At 41.6% G+C, this 24,066-nt stretch overlaps 1 protein-coding gene across 17 annotated transcripts in view; it reads left to right on the top strand.

Moving 5' to 3' along the window:
• SUSD1 (sushi domain containing 1) overlaps nt 1-24,066 on the top strand; it is a 282,880-nt gene that overhangs the window by 29,967 nt on the left and 228,847 nt on the right. For 14 of the 17 annotated variants that reach the window (XM_045043333.1, XM_045043335.1, XM_045043334.1 and 11 more), the window contains exons 4-6: nt 568-720; nt 1,382-1,561; nt 16,233-16,412. The exons of 1 other annotated variant lie outside the window; for it this stretch is intronic. In XM_045043333.1, coding sequence (XP_044899268.1) covers nt 568-720; nt 1,382-1,561; nt 16,233-16,412 — 513 coding nt within the window. The remainder of the gene's footprint in view (nt 1-567; nt 721-1,381; nt 1,562-16,232; nt 16,413-24,066) is intronic. 2 more of the 17 variants (XM_045043330.1, XM_045043337.1) reach the window with 2 other exon arrangements.

Here is a 24,066-nt window from a genome sequence, read left to right as displayed (position 1 = left end):
ATACCTGATACTTCTGGCAGTCAAGAGGAGAAGTCTGCCAAGGGGCATGTCTTTTTCCTCTTGAAGCCTGTTTCAAGCTCTTGGAATCTTGGTAAAATTGGTGAGACCCTTCTGAATCTTCCTCTGACAACCTGCCTCACCATCCTGTGCTCATGAGCTGGAAAGCATTTTTCACTCTGGTTTAAATTGTTTTATATTTGGAGTTCTCCTCCAGGTATTTTAGTATGAGGTAGAGGCCATCCTTATTTTGTAGTAATTGGATTTTTTTCAGCATGCTTTTTTTGGGTTCCTTTTGTTGGTGTCAGAGAGTTGGTGATGGTGGTTGGTTTTATTGTATTTCCAGAACACATTGACAAGCATTTATGGAACACCTTTTAGTACTGTCGGTGTAAAGGACATATGAAAAGAACCTTTGAAGAATAAAATAAAATCAATGATACCATTGTAGACAAATGCATCCATTTTTGCAAGGGTAGATTGAGAATATGAGAAATGGCAGTCACAATGCCCCCTGCCCGTTTTTTCCTTTTTCTGTTTTTCTCTCCCTTCTTATATTTGGGTCTCAAGACATAGATGAGTGTGAGATTTCTGGCCTGTGCAGACAAGGAGGACGGTGTGTGAACACTTACGGAAGTTTCGAATGCTACTGTATGGATGGGTACTTGGCAAAGAATGGGCCTGAGCCTTTCCACCCGACCAGAGATGCCACGTCATGCACAGGTGGGTTTCTGCCAAAGAAGGAAGCTTCTGAGGGCGAGATTCTGTTCTCAGATGACTTTCTCCTGAGCTGAGCCTGTGTCTGTGGGGTTGGGGTTGGGGTCTGTGTTGGGGATGTGAGTGGAGATTATCTATTCCTTTGCGCAGCTGTACAACCTATGAAATAAAGCCAATGATACAGGGTAGAAGGGGGCTATCTTATATTTTTAAAAAAGCTACAATTTTTAGGGATTTTTAGCAGTAAATAGATATTATGCTATTAAACATGATTTTAGGTAGTAAATATAGCGGATCTGGTAAGGACCAGCAGAGGAAAATTGACTCTGGAAATTCCAAAGCCATATATATCTTTAGGTATTTTGCAATTTAAATTTTTTACTTTGTTGGGCTAGGCTTCTCTTTAGGGTGAATTAGTGAAGGCTGACTGCCAAATTCCATCAGCTTTATGCATGTATGGATGCTATTACCTATGGAAGGCCAGAAGGCTGAATAGAGACAATCATTGGAAACGTGCCCAGAAGTCAAATGGAAATTAATCAGTCTGTAAAATATGACTCAGGTGTGTGTGGAGGGAGGGGGATGATGGGGCAGAGGTGGAGGGAGATGATGAATTTTGAAAATTTATATTCACATAGTAATGAATTTGACATTAATTTATTTTCAGAAATAGACTGTGGCACCCCTCCTGAGGTCCCAGATGGCTATATCGTAGGAAATTATACTTCTAGGCTTGGCAGCCAGGTTCGTTATGCTTGCAAAGAAGGATTTTTCAGTGGTCTGGAAGATACAGTTTCAAGCTGCACAGCCTTGGGCACGTGGGACTCCCCAAAATTATATTGCCAAGGTGAGTTTTCAAAAGGTTCAGGTTCCCAGATTGTATCATTTTGAGATTGTTTTCATATTTCTTTCTAAATTTCTCTTTAGGGTAGTGAATGAATTAAATAGATCCAGTAAATCCCTGTTGTTTGTAATAGGTTTACAGTTGATTCTCTTGATATTTTCCGGAATAGTTATCTTATCATCTGCAAATAATGATAATTCCATCTTTTTTTTTTTAAGTTTTATTTTTTAAATTTTATTAGAGAGAGACAGAGACAGTGTGAGTGGGGGAGGGTCAGAGAGAGGGAGAGAGGGAACCTCAAGCAGCCTCCACACTGTCAGCGCAGAGCCTGACATGGGGGTCAAACCCATGAAACCATTTGATCATGACCTGAGCTGAAACCAGGAGTTGGATGCTTAACCGACTGAGCCACCCAGGCACCTTTTACTTTTCTATGTTTATGAAAGTTCTGTTTCTCTTGATTGACCACAGGCTAGTATTTTCAGAACAAAAATTTAAATAGTAATGTTGACTTTGAGTATTCATTTCTTATTCATGACTTTCATGGCTTTGGTTTTAGTTTTTTATGACCTTAGCTTTTTGATGTTATGGGTACCTACTTATATTCTTATGCACACTGATCCAGTGCTATGTGCCAAGTACTCTTCTAAGCACCGTATGTATGTTGATTGATTCAATCCTTACAGTAACCCTATGAGGATGTACTGTTATTATCCCATTTTACAGGTGGGAAAAGTGAGGCTTGGAAAAGTGAAGTTATCAGTTCAAGGTCAAGGTCATGCAGCTAGTGATAGAGCTGAACTTGAACCCAGGAATTCTGGTTCCAAAGGTTGTATTCTTAATCATGCTGGGGTACTGCTTCTGTTTTCATGATGTTGGTGGCTTTTGGTTTGTTTCTTCCTTTTGGCTTTCTCTCTTTTCATTTATTACAATTATGCTAGTTTTTGGCATAACATAATCTTAAGGAAGCACCTATCCCAACTTTACTAGGGCTTAAAAGAATCAGAAATGAGTTATTTTTTATCATGTCTTCTAGACAGGTGTTAAGGTGATCATGTATGTTTTTGCTTTAAACAAGTCATGTCTAACCTATAATTATATTATTAGATTTCCTGATAATATATTCTAGTATCTGGAATGGATTCTTCTGGGTCTTTGGTTTTTTATTCTTCTCATCTGGATTATAGTTGCTAAATTAAAAAAAAGTATTTTTATTTTAGAAAGGGGGAGGGGCAGAGGGAGAGAGAGAGAATGAAAGAGAGAGAGAGAGAGAGACAGACAGACAGACAGAGAGACAGAGAGGCAGAGAATCCCAAGCAGGCTCCATGCTCTCAGTGCAGAGCCCGACATGGAGCTCAAGCCCACAAACCATGAGATCATGACCTGAGCCGAAATCAAGAGTCTGACAACCAACTGAGCCATCCAGGCGCTCCTGCTAAATTTCATTTAGAATTTTTCTGTTGATACTCAGAAGTGACGTTGGCTTATTTTCTTTTTCTGTGCCATCTTTGTTGGGTTTGGTGTCAGTGTTATTCTTAATTTTAAAAAGAGAATTTGAGAGAATTTCTTTCTTTATTCTTTGGACTATTATAAATAGAATTTTTAAAGATTTGGAAAATTTCACTCGAAAAATATCTGGTTATGGCTTTTTTGGAGAGGTAGCCCTGGGGCTATTAAAAAATCCTATACTTATTGGTCTAAGTTTCTTACCCATTTTGGTGTCTATTTTGATAATTTACGTATTCCTAGAAAATCATCTATTTTATCCAGATTTTTAAGCTTATCTGTAGAGAGAAGTGTAAAGCAATCTTATTTATAATTTTCTGTAGTTATAGTTGTTTATAAGTGAAATATTGGAAACAACTGCAGATGTCTATCAATAGGAGATTGGTTAAATCATGGCATATACATGAAGTGGAATATTATGTAGTCAGTAAAAATTACATTAGAAAATAATATTTATTAACATAGGTTAGTCTTAATAGTATATTACTGAGTTATCAACTATATGTGTAACATGATCTTAGTTTTGAAAGAGTTCATATGTACATATGTGCTTACAAAAGCTTAGAAGGGTGTACAACAAAATATTAACAGCAGTAACTTCCACTGGAGGGGATCCTGGATGATTTTCATATTTGATATTCTTTATGGAAAGAATTTTGAACATATTAGACAAAGTAACAAAGCTGTTTCCATTTTGGAAAAAAGAAAACTTTTCATTGACTTTACTGCATAGCTAGAAAATCTCAGTGAAGTGCTTGGCTAAGTTAATTCTTGTGCTGTTCTGATCTGTGATTCAGGCTCTACACATATTTTAATAGTTAACGATCATACTGGGGGTTAAGAAATTCTAAAAGTACATTATAGTTCTAACATTATCTTTCAATGGATCAATTAAAATGCACAACTTAGATTAAAATGTGCCATAATGCATATCAAAGAACTCTCTGAGGATTTATATAGGAAAACCCTGATAAAAGAGTTAGTGTGGCTTTGAGAACTACTAGTCGTCTGGATTACTGGACTGAGGATGGAGAAAGTTAATTTAGAGGAGAATACTTGTTACATTCCCCAAAGAACTGTTATTTAAAAGATCTTCACTCCATTTTTACCTCCTCTAATAACTGCTCCGTCTGCCTGCTGACACCTTCTTCTTCCTCCCCTGTGTCACCACATGGCCACCAGCTTCTCAAGGCTGTGCCTGCTTTTCTGAGCACACCCCTTCTTCTTTATCCTTCATGTTCTCTGGGGCTCCAGATTCTGGGCTGTGTGCCAGCCAGCACTGTATTCTCAGCTCAGAGGAATTAGGAATTCCACTGAAAACACTAGCAAACTGTGAACTTGAACAGGTACTTGGGAAGGGAGCCGCTGTGTGTTACAGATGCAGCTTTGGTGTCCAATTTAACAGACTTCCCCATCAGAGAAGGTACAGTTGGTGGATCCCATTGTTTGCCAATTACTGTGTCCCTGGAGGTTCTGCTGCTGTGGCTGGGACCCCGAGGCACAGACTCCCCTCTGAACAGCTCTCAGAGGTGGGACCTGGAAGGGAGGATGACAGCTTCTCATGCCAGGGCATCTGGGGCTCCTGAAACATCAGTCCCACGTTTCCATCAGCTCTCTGGAAAAGACAGAATCAATCTCTAGTTGGTATTGCCTATTATTTTATTATTACTTGTTTAACTTTCAAAAAAGATGCAAGTTGTACATGGCACTTTAGAGAACTTAAACTTTTAAAATTCAACCAAGCCAGAAGCAAAGTGAGGGAATCACTTCAACTGTGTTATCATCAACAACAATCCAGAGTCCAGGTCTGATGCTAGATAAACTGTAGACCTTGTGACTAAGGAAATCTGGGGTCTGGGAGAAGAGAAAAGACAGGTATATCATGAACTATGATGCAAGGGTGAGCTCCTAAGTATTAACGTGAAAAGATGGATAAACACTAAGGGTTCTGATGGGAGATAGGGTGGTTCCAGGAAAGAGATGACATTTGTGCTCTTCTCTTTGAGTAGTTTACTTGCTGCGTAAGAGTCCGGGGAGGAGTGGTTTGCAGTGTTGGTCGATGAGTTGGAGGGTTCTGGGGGTGGGGGGAGTCTATCTTCCAAGATAAAATCCAAACTCCTAACCATGGCCTCTGAAACCAACAGGGTTTGGCCTTTTTGACTTCTCTACAGGTTACATTTCCCATCATTCTCTTCCAACCAACATGTCAAGCTTTTATCAATGTCAGGGCCTTTACACCTGCATCTCCTGCTACCTAAAATACTTGCCAACCATCTTAAATTTTTTTTTTACTGTGATAAAATACACATAATATAAAATTTACCATTTTCACCACTTATACATATACAATTCAGTGGCATTAAGTACATTCACAATGTTGTGTAACCATCACTGTTATCTGTTTCCAGAATGTCTTCATTATCCCAGACAGAAACTCTGTACCCATTAAACAATAACTCCTCATTCCTGTGTCCCTCCAGCCCCTGGTAACCTCTGTTGTACATTCTGTCTCCGTGAATTTGTATTCTAGGTACCTTATAGAAGAGGAATCATGCAATATTTGACTTTTAATGTCTAGTTTCATTCACTTAGCATAATGTCTTCAAGGTTCATCCATGTTGTAGCAGGTGTCAGAACTTCATTCTTGTCTAAGGCTGAGTGATATTCTATTCTATGTATATATTTGGTGATGGAGTCTCCCTGGTTTTTTACATAGCATGCTCCTTCTCATCTTTTAAGTTTCACCTTCAGTGTCACCTCTGACATTACTGTCTTCCTTAGTGTCCAATATGTAAGTATCTTATTTATGATTATTTTTGTAGTTTATGTCACCCCTACTGGACTATAATCTGGGAGCTCTGCGACCACGGAGTCGTCCTAGGCATGATCTCTCCAGCACCTGGCACCCTGCCTAGCATGCCTAAGGCCTGTGGGAGCACCCTGAACTCCGTTCACAAGGGGGTGCAGACCATGCCCGACAGTAGGGAGTTGGCTCCTGAACTGCTGTCCCAGCTGATCACGTGGCTGAGCCCTGTTGAGACCCTGACCTCCTGTTTTGTTTCAGCCCTCAAGCTTCATATCCTTTGCTGATTCCACATCTTCTTTGTCTTCTGTACCTTCACACTTCCTTCTTACTTGGCATGACACCTCTGTGCTTTGATGAAGCAGGGCAAGGCCTTGGGGCTGATTCCTGATTTTCCCCATATCCATGCATATGGCCCTCAAAGAATGGGGGGCCCAGCACTTCTGGGCTGATTGCAGAGGCACGAGTTTCTCCTTTGAGTTAATGAGGATACAACATGGTTTCTAACGTCTACTAATAACAGAGCCTTTCTCTAAAGGTGGCCAGCACTTTTTTTTATTGTTTCTTTTGTTTTTTTTTTAATATAATTTATTGTCAAATTGGTTTCCATACAACACCCAGTGCTCATCCCAACAGGTGCCCTCCTCAATGCCCATCACCCACTTTCCCCTCTTCCCCACCCCCATCAACCCTCAGTTTGTTCTCAATATTTAAAAGTCTCTTATGGTTTGCCTCCCTCCCTCTCTGTAACTTTTATTTTCCCCCCTTCCCCTCCGCCATGATCTTCTGTTAAGTTTCTTAGGATGCACATATGAATGAAAACATATGATATTTGTCTTTCTCTGCCTGACTTATTTCACTTAGCATAATACCCTCCAGTTCCATCCACATTGCTGCAAATGGAGTGGCCAGCACTTTAAGGTTGACAAGGTTTTCTGTAAACATTGTCTCATCTGATCTTGAGAGGAAGTGACTTACCTTGTGTCACTAGCTTATGTATCAAGATGAGAACCCAAAGCACTTTCTAGAAGGCAAATTCCATGTAGAAAGAACCCTTGTGAGTACTGGTGGTGGGAGGCAAGAAGGAAACCTGGAGGGCCCAGAAGCACACAATAGGGTCTGTGATCCATCCAGAAGAATATTTATTGTTGCTGAGCCAACTCTGCCGCTTTTAAGATTTTTCTAAATAGAACCCAATCTCACCTCTGCAAAGTGGAGAGTGTTTGAAAAAGTTTTGACATAAGTTGGAACACAGATTAGGGCATTCAGGTGAGGAACTGCACACAAGTTTTGTTGCACCACTGTCTCTGAATTTTTAGCAGGGGTCTGGAGACGATTCTGAGGCCACGTCCAGACCTGGCAGGAAAGTGTGCCGTGAGTGACTCATGGCCTCTGCTGTGAGCGAGGGAGGGTATAGTGGCAGCACACTTTTCCTGTGGTTATCTTTTGTGTTCCAGGTAATCATTTGAAACAGATTTTCTGACACCCTCACTACATACTGACAATTTAAAACATTTAGGAAAACAGTATTGACTTCCTTGCTGCGTGCAACAAATCTCTTGTGTTATCCTTTTGCCAAGTAAATGCCATTGAAATATGTCACTTGCAAATGGAGTCATTGCAGCGTGAATGATGACGCTCTTGTAAGACTGACACGGGCTGGTGAAGCACGAGCTTTAGAATCAGAGACTTGGGTGAGTTTTTGCCGAACCACTTGGGAATTGTGTAACCAGCTCTAAACTTCTCTGAACTCCAGTTTCCTTCTTTAGTAGGGAATGAGATTGTTTTCATCCTGTGGACTTATTGTGAAGATTTAATGAGATAATGATATAAAGCACTTGGTGCTGTGCTTGATGTAAAGTACCTGCCAGATAAGTGTTCACCATCAGAATAAGAGGTCATAAGCTAGTAGGGAGCAGCAGGTAGTGTTTCTAACTTAAAAATGTAGTATCTTTGTGAAATTTCCTACCACATAGTGGGAAGATCTAAAATCCTCCAGCTTTCATGTTGCCTGATCTATTAGTTTTCAATTCAAATATTCTGTTTACAAGTAGAGCATTAAAAGGAAGAGGTTTTTTTTTTTAATTTTTTTTTTTAAAGTTTATTGATTTTTGAGACAGAGAGAGACAGAGCATGAACGGGTGGGTCAGAGGGAGAGAGGGAGACACAGAATATGAAACAGGCTCCAGGCTCTGAGCTGTCAGCACAGAGCCTGATGCGGGGCTCAAACCCATGAACTGTGAGATCATGACCTGAACTGAAGTCAGACGCTTAACTGTCTGAGCCACCCAGGCGCCCTGGAAGAGGTTTTAAAAATATATATATATATATTTTTTAGTGTTTATTTACTTTTGAGAGAGAGACAGAGCGCGAGTGGGGGAGGGGTAGAGAGAGAGGGAGACACAGAATCGGAAGCAGGCTCCAGGCTCTGAGCTGTCAGCACAGAGCCTGGCGCGGGGCTCTAACTCACAAACTGTGAGATCGTGACCTGAGCCGAAGTCAGACGCTTAACCGACTGAGCCACCCAGGTGCCCCAGAATGAAGAGTTTTAATGTTATATTTTTGAAAAAAAGAAAGATTCACACGCTGCTCAAAGCATCTACAGCCATTATCCCATCTACAAATGGAAGATCCTTAGAAGAGATACGCTGATAAATTCTTTGTTTCTTCCCAGCACTCACACTTTCACCTCCTCCGAAGGAGATTTCCATACCAGACGCTATTTCTTGACAATCAGTATTGTTATGTGAAATGGAAATTTTTTTTTCTTCCAAGTGAGCCTTCTCTATGAATATGATCTGAAGAAAATGTATTGTTAGCCGAAGCTAACATTCATGGAAGACTTTAGAATACAAAATATATCAAAAAGTTATTTTTTTCCCACTACTGCCTTGAGGGCAAGTGGACTTTTTCGTACTAATGAGCTCATTAGCTTAGTTACAGCAGTTAATAAGCTACTCTTGAGAATGTGCTTCATGCCATCCTATAACCCTCCCACTTTCCTTTGATGATGGCAATACCATTTTCTAAATGCAAGTTGCCACATACTGAGATGTTAGATTCCAACCCCCCACATTGATCATATATGAAATTTAGTACTCCAGTGATCCTGGAATGAGGCTCTAACTCCATGTGGGCAAATTAGGAGCATGCCATAAAGTGCATGAAACTTTGTCGCAAGGTTACATTTTTCAGCCCCATTCCTTAGGCCATATTTCATACATATATGCATCACAAAGATTAATGTTCATAATATTAATAGCTCACATGACTGCAGGGGTTATTTTAAAAATATGGGCTATAGATACAGCCCATGAAGAGCTTACCATTAAGAGGTGGGGGAAGAACATTTTTACGAATGAAGAAAATAGAGGGCTAAGTGCTGAATTATCTGATACAGAACATGAGTATAGTGTAGACTCTGATGTTAACCTGACCATCTGGACCCTTACAACCTGCCATGTCACACAAATTTCTAGGCAATATGTAATTCTGCTTTGACTCTAAGGCACAACAGAGACATTTCTGTTATTGTTGTGTAAATGAAACTAACTTTAATATGATTTTCTTCAGTTTTCATATTTGTTGCTGCTTCTCTGCCAGAGCTCTCCATCTACAAATTTATTTCTCTGGGAAGACTTTTTTGGAGTCAATATCAGTATGTGGAATAGGTCTATCATTCCTTCCCCTGGCAGTTGGCAAAACGTCTGCTCAATTTATGGACATTATTGGTCATTTTTTTTTTTTCATTCTCAGCTTGGGTGTTTATTGGTCTCTAACTCAGTCTTAGATGATGCCTTAGATTACTATGTTATTTCTGAAATCAATCACATTATTGTGCTGATGTTCATAATAGGAAGCAGCCAATGGGGATGAAATTTGTGATGCAGTCAGCTGTTGACTAGATGCCATAAATCTCCTATACCTTTCATCAAACAGATTTCCTTCCAGAATATTTTCTTGGGTTGAATATTAAAGCTAGTAATGTGGGTAAACATTTTTACCTTCAAGATATGAAATAGAGTGTGAATGTGGTCCTTGAAATTGGCACAGCACATCTTCCCCCTGGGGAGACCAGTTTTGCAGTTGATTATTTGAATAAAATCACAGATATAGGAGGACAGTAGGGAAGAATTCCCAGCCATGTTCATAATTAGTTGACTGTATTGCTGATACATATCCAAACGTTGTTCCTTCATAATATAATTAGCCAGAGAAACGTGTGCTTAAATGAACACCCCTAATGCATATCTAATGCAAATTTGTGCTCTTTATTTTTCTTTCCTTTGGATATAAACTGTTTTTTTTTTAATTTTTTTTTTCAGCGTTTATTTATTTTTGGGACAGAGAGAGACAGAGCATGAACGGGCGAGGGGCAGAGAGAGAGGGAGACACAGAATCGGAAACAGGCTCCAGGCTCTGAGCCATCAGCCCAGAGCCCGACGCGGGGCTCGAACTCACGGACCGCGAGATCGTGACCTGGCTGAAGTCGGACGCTTAACCAACTGCGCCACCCAGGCGCCCCTAAACTGTTTTTTTTTTAAACTTTAAAAAAAATGTTTATTTTTGAGAGAGAGAGAGAGAGAGACAGAGCATGAGTGAGGGAGGGGCAGAGAGAGAGGGAGACACAGAATATGAAGCAGGCTTCAGGCTCTGAGCTGTCAGCACAGAGGCTGACACGGGGCTCAAACTCACAAACCGTGAGATCATGACCTGAGCCAAAGTTGGATGCTCAACCGACTGAGCCACCAGGTGCCCCTAAAGTGTTTTTAAATGGCTTATTTCCTTGTGATAGTGAAAGCTTTGGGCATTTCATGTAGAACCATATTTTTATTTACTTTATTATTACTTTTTAAAGTTTATTTATGTTGAAAGAGAGAAAGAGAGAGAAAGTGTGCATGCACGTGAGCAGGAAAGGGGCAGGGAAAGAGGGAGAGTGAGAATCCCAAACAGGCTCTGTGCTTGCAGCCTGACGCGGGGCTCGAACTCACAAACTGTGAGATCATGACCTGAGCCGAAATCAAGACTCGGGTGCTTAACCAACTGAGCCACCAAGGTGCCCCAGAGTCATATTTTTATTACCACCTATTGTAACGTCTGTTGGGTTGATTTTGGGGGTATTTTTTAATAGCAGCCACCTGCTTTCTTGTGTACCATTTGTTCTGAGCAGAAGTGGCAGTAGCTGCCATGTCTCTCAAGCGTGGTGGGGATATCTGTGACAGGCCAGACCCAGGCCAGACCCCATCAGTACTAAGAAGGCTTCAGAGTATGACACTGATGCAGAGGTAAGTCTATTTCCAGCAGCTGTCTTGCTCTGGAAAAGTTCGTGGAGGCAAGATTTGGCAGAGGGAGTTGTTACACAACACTTCCATACTCATTTGAATGCTCCTTCACGCAGCCTTTTCTCCTGAGGTTTTAGCTAACCTCTAAGGTCAGTCCCAATCAGGGCTTCGAGTGGACCTCTTCATTGTGAGCCTTTCTAGATTTATTTATTTTTATTTTTTATTTTTTATTTTGAAAAGTTTGTTTATGTATTTATTTTGAGAGAGAGAGAGAGTGCATGCCCGAGCACATGCGAGTAGGGGAGGGGCAGAGAGAGAGGGAATCCCAAGCAGGCTTCGCACCTTCAGCACAGAGCCCGACATGGGGCTCGAACCCATGAACAGTGAGATTGTGACCTGAGCCGAAGCCAAGAGTTGGATGCTTAACTGACTGAGCCACCCAGGTGCTCTGAGGCTTTCCAGATTTAATGGACCTGGACTTTGGGACCATATATCCCATGGCTTGAATGCTGGCTCTATCTTTTACTATTGGTGTGACTTTTTTTTTTTTTTAATTTTTTTTTCAACGTTTATTTATTTTTGGGACAGAGAGAGACAGAGCATGAACGGGGGAGGGGCAGAGAGAGAGGGAGACACAGAATCGGAAACAGGCTCCAGGCTCTGAGCCATCAGCCCAGAGCCCAACGCGGGGCTCGAACTCACGGACCGCGAGATCGTGACCTGGCTGAAGTCGGATGCTTAACCGACTGCGCCACCCAGGCGCCCCTATTGGTGTGATTTTTGAATGTGACTTAAGCTCTTAGGAGCTCTTAGGGGCTCTTAAGCTCCATATTCATATCTATAAACTACATGAGAAAAAACCATCTACCTTGCAAGGTTTTCTGTGAGAAATCAGTCAGATAGTATATATCTAATAGACTGATGTTGAGTAGGATTTCAGTGAATGCTGTCATGATTAAAATTATTGAGGTTTGGGGCACCTGGGTGGCTCAGTCGGTTGAGCGTCCGACTTCGGCTCAGGTCACAATCTTGCAGTTCGTGAGTTTGAGCCCCGCATCGGGCTCACAGCTCAGTGCTGACAGCTCAGAGCCTGGAGCCTGCTTTGGATTCTGTGTCTTCCTCTCTCTGCCCCTTCCCTGCTCATGCCCTGTCTCTCAAAAATGAATAAATGTTAAAAAAAATTGTTTTTTAATAAAAATAAAATTATTGAGGTTTGAACAGAATTCCCTGGTACAAAACTGATACTAGTTTTTGTGAGTCTTTTACTCTCTTTTCATCTACTTGGCGTTTGGTAGGTGTGAATTACCTCTGTTGGATAACAAACACAGAGGTAATGTATACCTGTCTTGTTATTTATACTTATAATGTACTGAGGTTTCCTTCCTCAGGGGCTTTGCTCATATCAAAGTAACATTTGTTGCATCTCGAACAATGATAAAGTAGTAGTGTGCTATCAATGAACAGTTCTTTAAGTATTTACTATGTAAAACATATAATTTTTTAAAAGAAATTTATGATTGTTTTATTTATCTTATTTATTTATTAATTATTTTTCTTTTTAGTGTTTATTTTTGAGACAGAGTGTGAGTGGGAGAGGGCAGAGAGAGAGACACACAGAATCTGAAGCAGGCTCCAGACTCTGGGCTGTCAGCACAGAGCCCGATGCGGGGCTCAAACCCACAAGCTGTGAGATCATGATCTGAGCCAAAGTTGGATGCTTAACCAACTGAGCCAACCAGGAGTCCCTAAAACATACTATTTTAAGTAGGCATTGTGGGGGTGCAAGAGATTGTAAAATAAAGAGTCTGTCCTTTACGAACTGGCCATATTTTGGGAAGACATAATATATTCATAGAAAGATGTTAAACCGTCAAGCATGTGATGATAAACGATAGCTGTTCATACTAGTATTCCATTTAGGTTCTCAGCTGAGGGTGTGCATAAAAACCAAACTTGGAACCTTGTAGAAATGTGGTTGCCAAGAACCCAACTCAGTACTACTGATTCGGAAGAATTATCTCTGGGGAAGGGGAGAGGCTGTGAGGCTCCAGATGGGTGTTTTTCCAAAGCCCCATAGGCAAGTCAGATGTACACCTTCTGTTTAGAACTATGTGTTTAATCCAAGCCATGCTAGAATCCTCTCTCAATATCTCTTGCCAAGAGACTCTCCAACTTGAGTAGCTGTGGAATGGGAAGGCATAGAGTCACAAGCCCAGGTTGTCTACCCCTAGGCACCTTCCTGAGTTGCTGAACCTTAGTTCTTAGAGACCAAGCTATTGATGTCTCATCAACTCCCAAGTTAATATTTTTGGTATTAATTTTTTTATTTAAAAAATTTTAAAGTTTATTTATTTTGAGAGAGAACAAGAGAGAAAGAGAGAGAGAGAATGAGCAGAGAGCATGAGCAGGGGAGGGGCCGAGAGAGAGGGGGGAGGGAGAAAATTCCAAGCAGGCTCTGCGCTGTCAAACTCACAAACTGCAGAGATCATGACCTGAGCTGAAACTAAGAGTCAGACACTCAACTGATCGAGCCACCCAGGCTCCCCATGTTTTTGGTATTAATTAAAAAAAAATCTTGTATTCCCAACAAAAGCCACCATGTCTTCCATTATTCTTAGTTGTGTCCAAGGATGGAAGGCAGTTTAGTTATCTTCTGTATTCTTATACCTTTAGAATCTGTGCTTCTCCCTTAATCCAATTATCTATCACTGGATTCCTTCCCACTGTCTCCAATGTGCTGTTTAGAATTCCAGTTTCAAGGTCCATAAACCTGCACAACCTACACCCTCAATCTCTTCACTGCTGTTCCCTCTATTTCCTGCTATAACTGAACACTGGTTTTAACTGGAAGATATTTTAGATGTCAACAATGACTGGGCAGCCTTATGAAACATTAACCACCTGTTCGGTTGGCTGCTCATGTACACACAAATATACTTGTGTCTTGGAGTGTTTTGGGCTGGTTGATATGTCTAAAGGTTTGATGCTTTGAAGGGAAAAACATGATGAGGGCCAAGAAGCCTTGTGTCTGGTAAACATGTATGAAAAGGGAATTAATCTCTGTGGGCAAATATGGGACTTGTGAGGTAGGCAGGGTTGGAGGATTTATGAAATGACCATCTGGTTCTGGTCCCATAACTGCTCATGATTTGAATCTGCACTGACCAGAGACTAACTCCTTTTTAAAAATCTCGGAATCAAGTGACTGGTCAGGTGGGTTGAGCTGTTGTATTGAAGTTCTTACGATAACTTCAGTGACAACAGATGAAAGCCTGTTCTGGGAGGCCTCCCTCAGGGAAATAACTCTGGGGTTCTGCAACAGTCCAAGCATCCATAATGGGATGGAGGCAAGTGCAATTCCATGAAATCTACCTGTTCTGTATCAGAAGCTCGTTTAAGAGAAGCCACCTACTTCTAAGGCCAAGAATGGTCTTTGGGGAGTAGGGAACAGATCATACCATTTTCCTCTATCTTGAGTGCTTTATCTCAATAAATGCCCTTATATTTTAAAAGCCTGGATGTCAAGAGTGCTTAATTTTCTTGGCTTTCTACAGACTGGGGAGAAAACTAAAAAGCAGGATGAATAACAAAAGTTGTATATATTTTTTCCTCTGTATTTAGGTATGACTGGGATTGTTGGTTGCATTTGAGATTATTATGACCGCCTTATTTTACATTTATTATGCTTTGTTTAATAAAATGATATCTGTGAACTCCCCATAACTGCATGAGAAATTTAGCATGTTCATTTCCTCCCTTTGCCTCATTGCTCAGAGTTTTTGAAATAATTTGGAACTTTACTTTCAAATTATTTTTTTTTACCTTGTTCAACTTTATTTATTTAAAAAATTTTTTAGTGTTTATTCATTTTTGGGAGAGAGAGAGTGTGAGCCGGGGAGGGGCAGAGAAAGACTTTCTTTTACATGAGGTAGAGTTTGGCTGGGTCTAAAATGGTAACATCAAAATCCATTTACTTCAGATAGTTTCTGTAAATATTCTAGTGTCTTCTAGTAGTTAAGAGTTGCAGAGAAGAAATTTCATGTCAATTTTGTAATGTCAGGCCTGCCTCCCTCTTTGCAGCTGATTTTTTTTCTTTGAAAGATTGAATGTTTAGACTATACTTTCCTTATTAATTTGCTTTACAAAGTTCAAATATTTTGTTTATATTTCATTTAATACTCAATTGGCAAGAAAACTACATCTATTATCTATTATCATCTATTTTGGAGTTTGTGATCTGATGATACATGGTAGAAGGTACTTGAAAATGTTAATATTTAATAGAACCCTGGGATGGATTATTTCACTGAATAAGGAATTCTTCATAATGTAAATAGTCTTATAATTGGAACACTTTCTTTAAAATTTTTTTAATGCTTTATTTTTGAGAGAGAGTGAGAGAGAGAGAGAGAGAACGAGAGGGGGAAGGGCAACGAGAGGGGGAAGGGCAGAGAGAGGGGGAGACACAGAATCCGAAGCAGGCTCCAGGCTCCGAGCTGTGAGCACAGAGCCTGATGCGGGGCTTGAACTCTTGAACTGCGAGATCATGACCTGAGCTGAAGTTGGACACTTAACCGACTGAGCCACCCAGGCATCTCTAATTGGAACATTTTCTACGTATACATGTTTGTAAATTTCATTAAAGTCAGGTATATCTATTTTCTCTACTTCTGAACAATCTTATTTTGTATGTCTGCAACTGGATTATTTGATGGGGTTCATGTTCTCTCTTTTCCCAGATGAATGGACTCTATCATTACTAAATGTATCTTTTTAAAAAAAATTGTTTTTAATGTTTGTTTATTTATTTATTGAGAGAGAGAGGGAGAGAAACAGAGTGAAAGCTGGGGAGGAGCAGAGAGAGAGGGAGACACAGAATCCGAAGCAGGCTCCAGGCTGAGCTGTCAGCGCAGAGCCCGACATGGGGCCTGAACCCATGAACCGAGAGAACATGACCTGAGCCAAAGTCGGACGCTCAACTGACTGAGCCACCCAGCCGCCCCTACATGTTTATTTCTAAAATATGAATTATAAGGATAGAAGTTGGGGGTCATAACTAGTGCTTTGCTACTTCCCATTGCAGAGATCAACTGTGGCCGTCCTCCGGAAGTGCAGCATGCAGTCCTGGTGGGGAATCACAGCTCCAGGCTGGGCAGTGTGGCTCATTACGTCTGTCAAGAGGGCTTTGAAAGCCCTGGAGGAAAGATCATTTCCATTTGCACAGAGAAAGGCACTTGGAGAGAAAGTCCTTTGACATGCACAGGTATAGACTCCGTTCTGTGGGGCTTTTGTTTCCTGGCAGCAAATGGCCAGCAGGAGCGTGGGACCTGGAGCCATTCCATTGCTCCCTCTGTGTACTGCTTGGCTGTGCCATTTACTTGAGAGGGCACCTGGCATTAGGTTTGTCAGCTAAATCCTGAAGATTTAGGGGGTAGATTGGGAAAATAGGTTGGATAGAAAATTTTGTGCATCCATCTTTTGAAACTCACCTTAAATCACAGTGAGTCCTATCTCCTCTACTTGGCCGGCTGAGAAATTTTTCTCATGAACCGTTTTCTCAGGGGGGGCCTACTTAAGAGTCCTGTGTAGTGCACGTTGACACCTTTTCAGAGAAAAGGTGGTATAACAGATAAAGAGGTTTTTAATGTTTATTTTTAATTAAATTTTTTTTTTTTTTTTTGAGAGAGAGAGTTAGCAGAGGAGGGACAGAGAAGGAGAGAGAGAATCCCAAGCAGGCTCTGTGCTGTCAGCACAGTGCCCAAAGTGGGACTCGAGCTCATGAAGCATGAGATCATGACCTGAGCCGAAATCAAGAGTTGGACACTTAACTGACTGAGCCATCCAGGTGCCCCTATTTTTAAATTTTCAGTTGTGGTAAAACACACACAACATAAAATTTAGCACCTTAATCATTTTTAAGGGTTAAGTATATTCACGTTGCTGTGCAACCAATCTCCAGACCCTTTTCATCTTGCAAACCTGAACCTCTGTACCCATTAAACAATACCTCCCCTCCACTTCCTCCTCCCCATAGCACCAGCATTTTACTTTCTGTTTCTGTGGATTTGACTAATTTAGATACCTCATGTAAGCAGACTCATGTAGTATTTGCCCTTCTGTGCCTGGCTCACTTCACTTAGCATAATGTTCTGCAGGTTCATCCATGTTGTTGCAAATGATAGGATTTCCTTCTTTTTAAAGGCTAAGTAATATTCCACTGCGTGTGTTTACATTTTGTCTATCTGTTCATCCATTGGTGGGCACTTGTGTTGCTTCCACCTTTTGGCTATTTGAACATGGATATACAGATATCTCTTTGAGACATCTAAGAGTTATTTAGAGGAAGTGAGGCAAGCTGTCTCATGGGGTGCTGAATTAAACATTTGGGGAAATGTTCCTGGCCCTGAGCCACTTCCGGCGTCACTTTTGGAGAGAGCTGGGCATAGCTTCTGGACCCTCAGCTGTTGGCTTCACTGCTCACCCTGCTCTGCCTCCGCCATCCAGAGTTCAGTGGGGATACAGGGATTAGTCACTACTTGAAAAACCAGTGGGTCTGCATGGGGCATAGTAAGCTATTAATTAGCTGATGCTTGTAGAGCACTTTGAAGAACAAACATGTTATGTAACTGCTAATTATAATTACCGTCCTCAGCCTGCCACCTTTCACGGAGTCTGTGGCTCCAGCTGCAGCTGTTTCCTTGGGTTTATGCAAGCTTTGATTTAAGGAGAGAAAAGGCATTTTCCCTGAGAGCTGTGATCTTTCTGTGAGGAGGCCTCTATGCCCTCAATCAAGATTGGCAGCTAAATTCAATTTCCGCAGATAAAGGGGGTGATTTGCATGCTGATGAATTCACGGTGCAGTGCACACGATCTGGGTGGGTAGGTAGGAGAGGCTTCTGGAAATGTAGTGAGAAACGCTGATTGCCATGGCTCTTGCCCGGCCGAACTCCCTTCTTCCTTCTTTTCCCTGTTTTCACCGATTTCTTCACACCTCTTCTGTACCAGCTCCCTGCGTGTATTTTGTGTTTACCTTCTTCAGTGTCCATTTCTGGGTCTTCCTCCCGTCTTCTGCTTTCCTGCCTAACCTCCGAATGCCTTCTCCCTCTGCTCTCTGTTTTCGTTCTGTTTATCCCTCTTTTTATGTTTGAATGTTTTGTTCCAAGTTGGGTGGAATAATTTATCTTCACTTTACCTGGGTTGTTTTTAGTTAAAAATATTTTTGGAGGCCCTGTTTCTTTGGATTAGCAGCATGGATCTGTATATGTTTTTAATGGAGTGTGGACTCCGGCAAGGTGGTGGGACTTTTTTTTTTTTTTTTTTTTTTTTTTTTTCTCCCCTTTAAGGCCAGTTTGGACTGGCAACTCCAGACAGCTGAGAATTAGGCAACCATTTTAGTGTCTGGAAAAACCCCAGGTGGAAGCTTGATGTTTAGTGGGTTGGTTTACCTCAAGATCAAAGAGGCTGATTCATTCTTGATAAGACTGTGCCTGGCTTTCATTCTGTTCAGGTCATTTGGCTTTTCATGTTTAGAATCTGAGTTAATAATTATAAAGTGGATGCTCACTCACGCCATGCTCTCAGAAGGGTAATATCTCTGTTGAAACACAGACTGTTTATCTGCTGGGATCTGTTCTGAGCCCCCTAACCTGACTCAGGTCCTGACTCCTCTAGGCCGCCTGTGAGCGTCTGCCCCTCTGTTTTGTTGTTGATCTTCCTTTTCAGCCTAGTGAGTGCTCACATGAAGCTCTAATGCAATTATGGAAAAGAAAGATGGAAAAGAAAGGTCAGCTGGAATAAATGGACACATTTATATAAAAGCCACATGGCTTGCATTTGTTTGAATACGTGTATGAAGTTTGGCTGTCAAGCATTATAGCTGCTGTTGATTGTGTACTGACTTAGATGCCCAGGGCTCTGCTAAGGGTCTTAATGCTTGGTTTCACTTTGTCCTCAAGAAAACCCTATAAAGTAAGTATGTTACATTTCATTTCGTAGATGAGTACTCTGAGACTCATAAAAGTTCAGCAACTTTCACAGGGTCATTCAGTAACTAGTAAATGGCAGAGACAGGATTTGAACTTAGGTCTGGAAGCCTGGAACGCCCACAGTCTCTCTCCTACCAGTGTTTCCCAAGCTTGAATTATTTGAATGCCCCCCCCCCCCCCCGCTGATAATGTTTACCATAGCAAAAGTATTATTTAATAAATTTCTTAAAAAAAACAAAATTTAAAATTATAATTTAAATTTATTTATTTTTTTATAGTTTTTTTTTTTTTAATGTTTATTTATTTTTGAGAGAGAGAGAGAGCACAAGCGAGGCAGGGACAGAGAAAGAGGGAGACATAGAATCTGAAGCAGGCTCTAGGCTCTGAGCTGTCAGCACAGAGCCTGGTGCCGGGCTCGAACTCACAGACTGCAAGATCATGACCTGAGCCAAAGTCAGATGATTAACCGACTGAGCCACCTAGGTGCCCCAGTATAATTCAAATTTATTGATCAAAGAAACTTTGTAGTATGTGTGATATTATGAGTTGGATGACTATGTGTATTTTTTCTAATATACAAAGAAGTCGATGCAAGCAAACATATAAATTTATTCATGTGCCACAAGAAAATCATCCTGAGGTGCACAATGCTTTTTAGGAAAGCACTACCCTAAGCCATGCTATTTCTACCTATTTTATGTGACTTGAAAAAAGGAAAAGAAATATCGAAGAACTCTTACAGCCAAGCATGTACTTATTCAAAGTAGTCACTTTGATTTCAGTGATGCTGCCATTATCGAAATGTGTCGGGTAATTTCTGCCTTTGGAGGTAGTTTATGAGTCATATTAGAAGATCAGTCATTTACCTTTTGAAATCAGATACTGATTTTGACTAGAAGTGACACTGAGCTTGACCATCTGCTTGGGTTACCTCAATTTATTCTCTGTGAGCTTTTACTGTTTCTAAAAATAGAGAAAAAGGATATAAACTTGGAAACCAAGAGAGTATGCTGGATTAGTCCCTGTCCACACTGAGATTTCTGAAGGAATAGTCTATGCCCACTTTCTCTGTCCGCACCCACACTGCTTCTCCACTCAGCCTCCTGAAGGAGAATCAGGCATCCAACACCCTCACTCCACGGTGGCTCTCTCGCCAAGGTCCACTAGTGACCATGTGCCAAATTCATGTTCTAGTTTCAGTCCTCATTCCTCTTAACCTTTCCACAACATTTAGCATTGTTGATCAGATATCCATATCCATCCACTCAATCAACCAAATAATAAATATTAAAAAAAAATACAAGATAGTCTATTAGCTTCTGGGAATAGAGAGATTAACCCAGTCTTTGCCATCATGGAGCTCACATTCAGGAGAGATTCAGGAGACATTAAGGAGACATTAAGTAACCAGACAAAATTATTTAGTTACAAATGTGAAGTACTGCAGAGAAATACTTGATGCTAGTAGAATACTCATATATATATGTGTGTGTGTGTGTGTGTGTACGTGTGTGTGTGTGTATATGTATATATACGTACACACACATTTACATACATATACACACACACACACATACATACATACACACATGCATGCACCACATAAAGAATCCAAAGCAAACCAAAGGTACTTTATTACCTACTGAAGCTTTGGTTCCCCAAATCTAGTGAATAGTTCAACTGGATGGTGTGGGGCCCTCCTTTTTTTTTTTTTTTTTAAAGCCAGAGAGGCCTAAGTGTCCTATAACTGGACAAGGCAAAGGCCTGCTCTGCCCTCAGTCAAACCTCGGATCTCATCATGACGCTGTGGGCACCCTGTCAGGGGACAAAGAGCCATGTGAGAGAAGAAAGAGATGGAGGTTTTCCCTGGTTCCGTGATGATCTGCTCCAGGTCCTTCTTGGGCCGGAGGTGAGGAGGTTGTGGGGAACTGGTGGCAAGGAAGGGAGATAACTTTCGAGGAAGTGGACACTCCTTCAGATCTTCCTTCCCTGACTTCCAGGCACCCACCAGCCAGCCTCCTCCTCCCTCTCTTCTGCTCTTTCCCCTGTAGGTTCCCGTTGGGTTCCATGTTTCCCAGCATTCTGCCTTTGGGCTCATCTCCGTGTCCTCCCTGGACGTTCCACCTGCACCCACGGCTTCAGTGACCATCCACATATGGCTGACTCTCAGGATTATTTCTCCCCTGGATATTCTGCAGATAACTCCTATCTGGCATGTTCTGAACACACTCGTTAGTCTTTTCCTCACAAACCCGGGGTAGCCCTCCCTGTGTTTCTCAGGAGAACAATAAAAGGCAATCCATTCAGACTGTCAAGCTGGAAAACTGGCAGTCAGCCTCAACTCCTGACTGTCCTTATCGCTCACCTCCTGTTGTGTCTCCCTCAGAAGTGTCTCATGGCTTTAAACACAAGGCCCTGAGACCATTCCTCCCCTTCTTTGCTGAATAACCTCTGCAGTGCCTTGGCTCTTGGCTTTGGAGTCGGACAGGCCTACTTTTGAATCCTGACTTGACAGCTTACAACCCATATGACCTCTGGCAGGTTACTTAACTTCTCTAAGCCTCATGTCTATAAAATGGACACAATAATGTCAAGCTCACGGGCTTATTTTAAATTAATTCTTAATATATTAAAATTTTTTTAATATTTATTTTTTTGAGAGAGAGACAGAGCATGAGCAGGGGAGGTTAGAGAGAGAGGGAGACATAGAATCCGAAGCAGGCTCCAGGCTCTGAGGTGTCAGCACAGAGCCTGATATGGGGCTCGAACCCATGAGAGGTGAGATCATGACCTGAGCTGAAGTCGGATGCTTAACCAGCTGAGCCACCCAGGTGCCCCTAATTCTTAATATATTTTTTCTAGTTTTATTGAGAAATAATTGACCTACATCACTGCATAAGTTTAAGACATACACCGTGGTGGTTTGACTCATGTATATGGTGAAATGATTATCATGGGGTTATTTTGAAAATGAAATAAATGACACTTTTAAAGTACTATACATACTGTCAGACCCATAGTAATTACTCAATAAGTGTTCACTGTTGCTTCTTATGACTGCTGTTAAAATGAGATCTTTTTTTTGTAAGTTTATTTATTTATTTTTGAGAGCGAGAGAGAGAATAAGGCGGGGAGGGGCAGAGAGAAGGAGAGATAGAATCCTAAACAGGCTTTGCACCATCCGCACAGAGCTGGATGCGGGGCTCAAACTCACAAACTGTGAGATTATGACCTGAGCTGAAGCTAGACACTTAACCAACTGAGCCACCCAGGTGCCCCAAGATGAGATCTAGTCTTTAAAGATCTATCAGTGTTTGCCATATTGTAAGTGCTGAGTAAAGAGTATCCTGTTCTTACAACCTCCAGTTCTACTCCGGTGTCTACTTCAACAAATACCAGAATCATCTTTCTAAAAAAAAAAAGTTCCATTATTTTCCTGCTTTTGCTCACGGGAGTAAGTCTGCACTTAGTCTGGCGGGCAGGATCGAGCCCAGTCTGTTTTGTCTACGTCCACAGCCTCATTTCCTGTCATTCGCCCTTCTCAGTGCCTTACGCTTCTCTGTCACTCAACACCGTGAATATGCCACACCCTCCTGTAGCTCCAGGCCTGCGTTAGGTTCGCTCTGCTTGGGTGTCTTCCCCCCTCTTTAGCCATTCGTCCCTTAAGGTCATGCCCTCCACAAAGCCAGCTTCCCCAGGTCTTCCAGTGACAGTGGGTGGCTCCTTTCTCTCTACCCTGTGGTACTTGTGTGTAACTTTGTTCTAAGATTTATTGAGTTGTACTTACCTGCTTCTATGTCTGCTCCCTCCGTTAGACCACACATTCCCAAGGGAACGTTCTGATATGTTCTGATCATTGTCACAGCCCAGTGTCTGGCATGGGAGGATTCATCATTCAGTGAATAGTGAATAAAGAACCCTGGAGCCAGTTCCAAAGAGAACTTCCAGAAATGTTTTCAGTTATCAGTACTGTTAGAATGAGGGCATCTCTTTTAAAAAGGCAGCATTAATGTGGATGTTTAATACCTGATGTGTTTATAAAGAGGTCTTTCCACCTGGTGACACCTGGAGGGAAAAGCAAGCATGTTTTGTTAAACGGCCCCTTGGGATGAAATATCTGACATCCCCGTAATCAGATCTCGGTCCATCCGTGCAAGAGAGCACGGCACAGGCAGGAGGCAGATGGCAATTTTGAGATGTCATTTGCTGTTGTCATAGTGACTGAGCAGAAGGGAAGGACAAGGAAGGAAACTTTCATGTCTCCTTTCTAATCTCTGCTTGGATAGCAGGGGGGTCCTGAGTGAGAAGAACATTTGCCTCACTGGCGGTCAGAGACAAGGTGAGGGGTGGGATGTTTCCTTTTCTTTCTGGACCAGGTGGTGAGTTGGTATCAGAGTGATGTGTGAGTGAGCAGGGGAGTCCAGGGCTCCAGGGACTTTGAAGGGTGATGGGGAGGGAAGGTTCCCGGAGTATTTGAGGCTTGTTCACGCTAATGAAAGACTGGCACCAACGTCATCTTCATGCTCCTCAGGGCGGCAAACAGATAGGATCTTTACATCTCTTAGGATACTCATGTCCACAACTGGAATATTTCTTTGATTTCATTTTATCTGTGCTCTGGGAAAAGCATTGATGTAGAGACCCAGGAATGCTTTAGACAGCCATAGGTGATCCTCTGGTGTCTCACCAGAAATTTGCCTGTTTTCCTCTCTCTGCCTGTATTTACTCTCACTTACTAATGGCTGACCTGGGTTTACCCAAGACCCAGTAATGCTGCTGATGGGGTGATTTAGTAAAGATGTAAAATCTTCTTTGGCAAAGAGATCATCCGTAGATCACAGTCTGATGGTGGCATGGGTTGTGAGTACAGGGGAAATGAGTCAATCCTACAGGTACCCAAGGTACAGGTCAGGCTCTCTTTCCCACGTTGGA

The sequence above is a fragment of the Felis catus genome, chromosome D4, assembly GCF_018350175.1.
Source record: "Felis catus isolate Fca126 chromosome D4, F.catus_Fca126_mat1.0, whole genome shotgun sequence".
Classification (NCBI taxonomy): domain Eukaryota; kingdom Metazoa; phylum Chordata; class Mammalia; order Carnivora; family Felidae; genus Felis; species Felis catus.
Note: the sequence above shows the minus strand (reverse complement) of the source record. Positions and strands in the feature narration are given on the sequence as shown.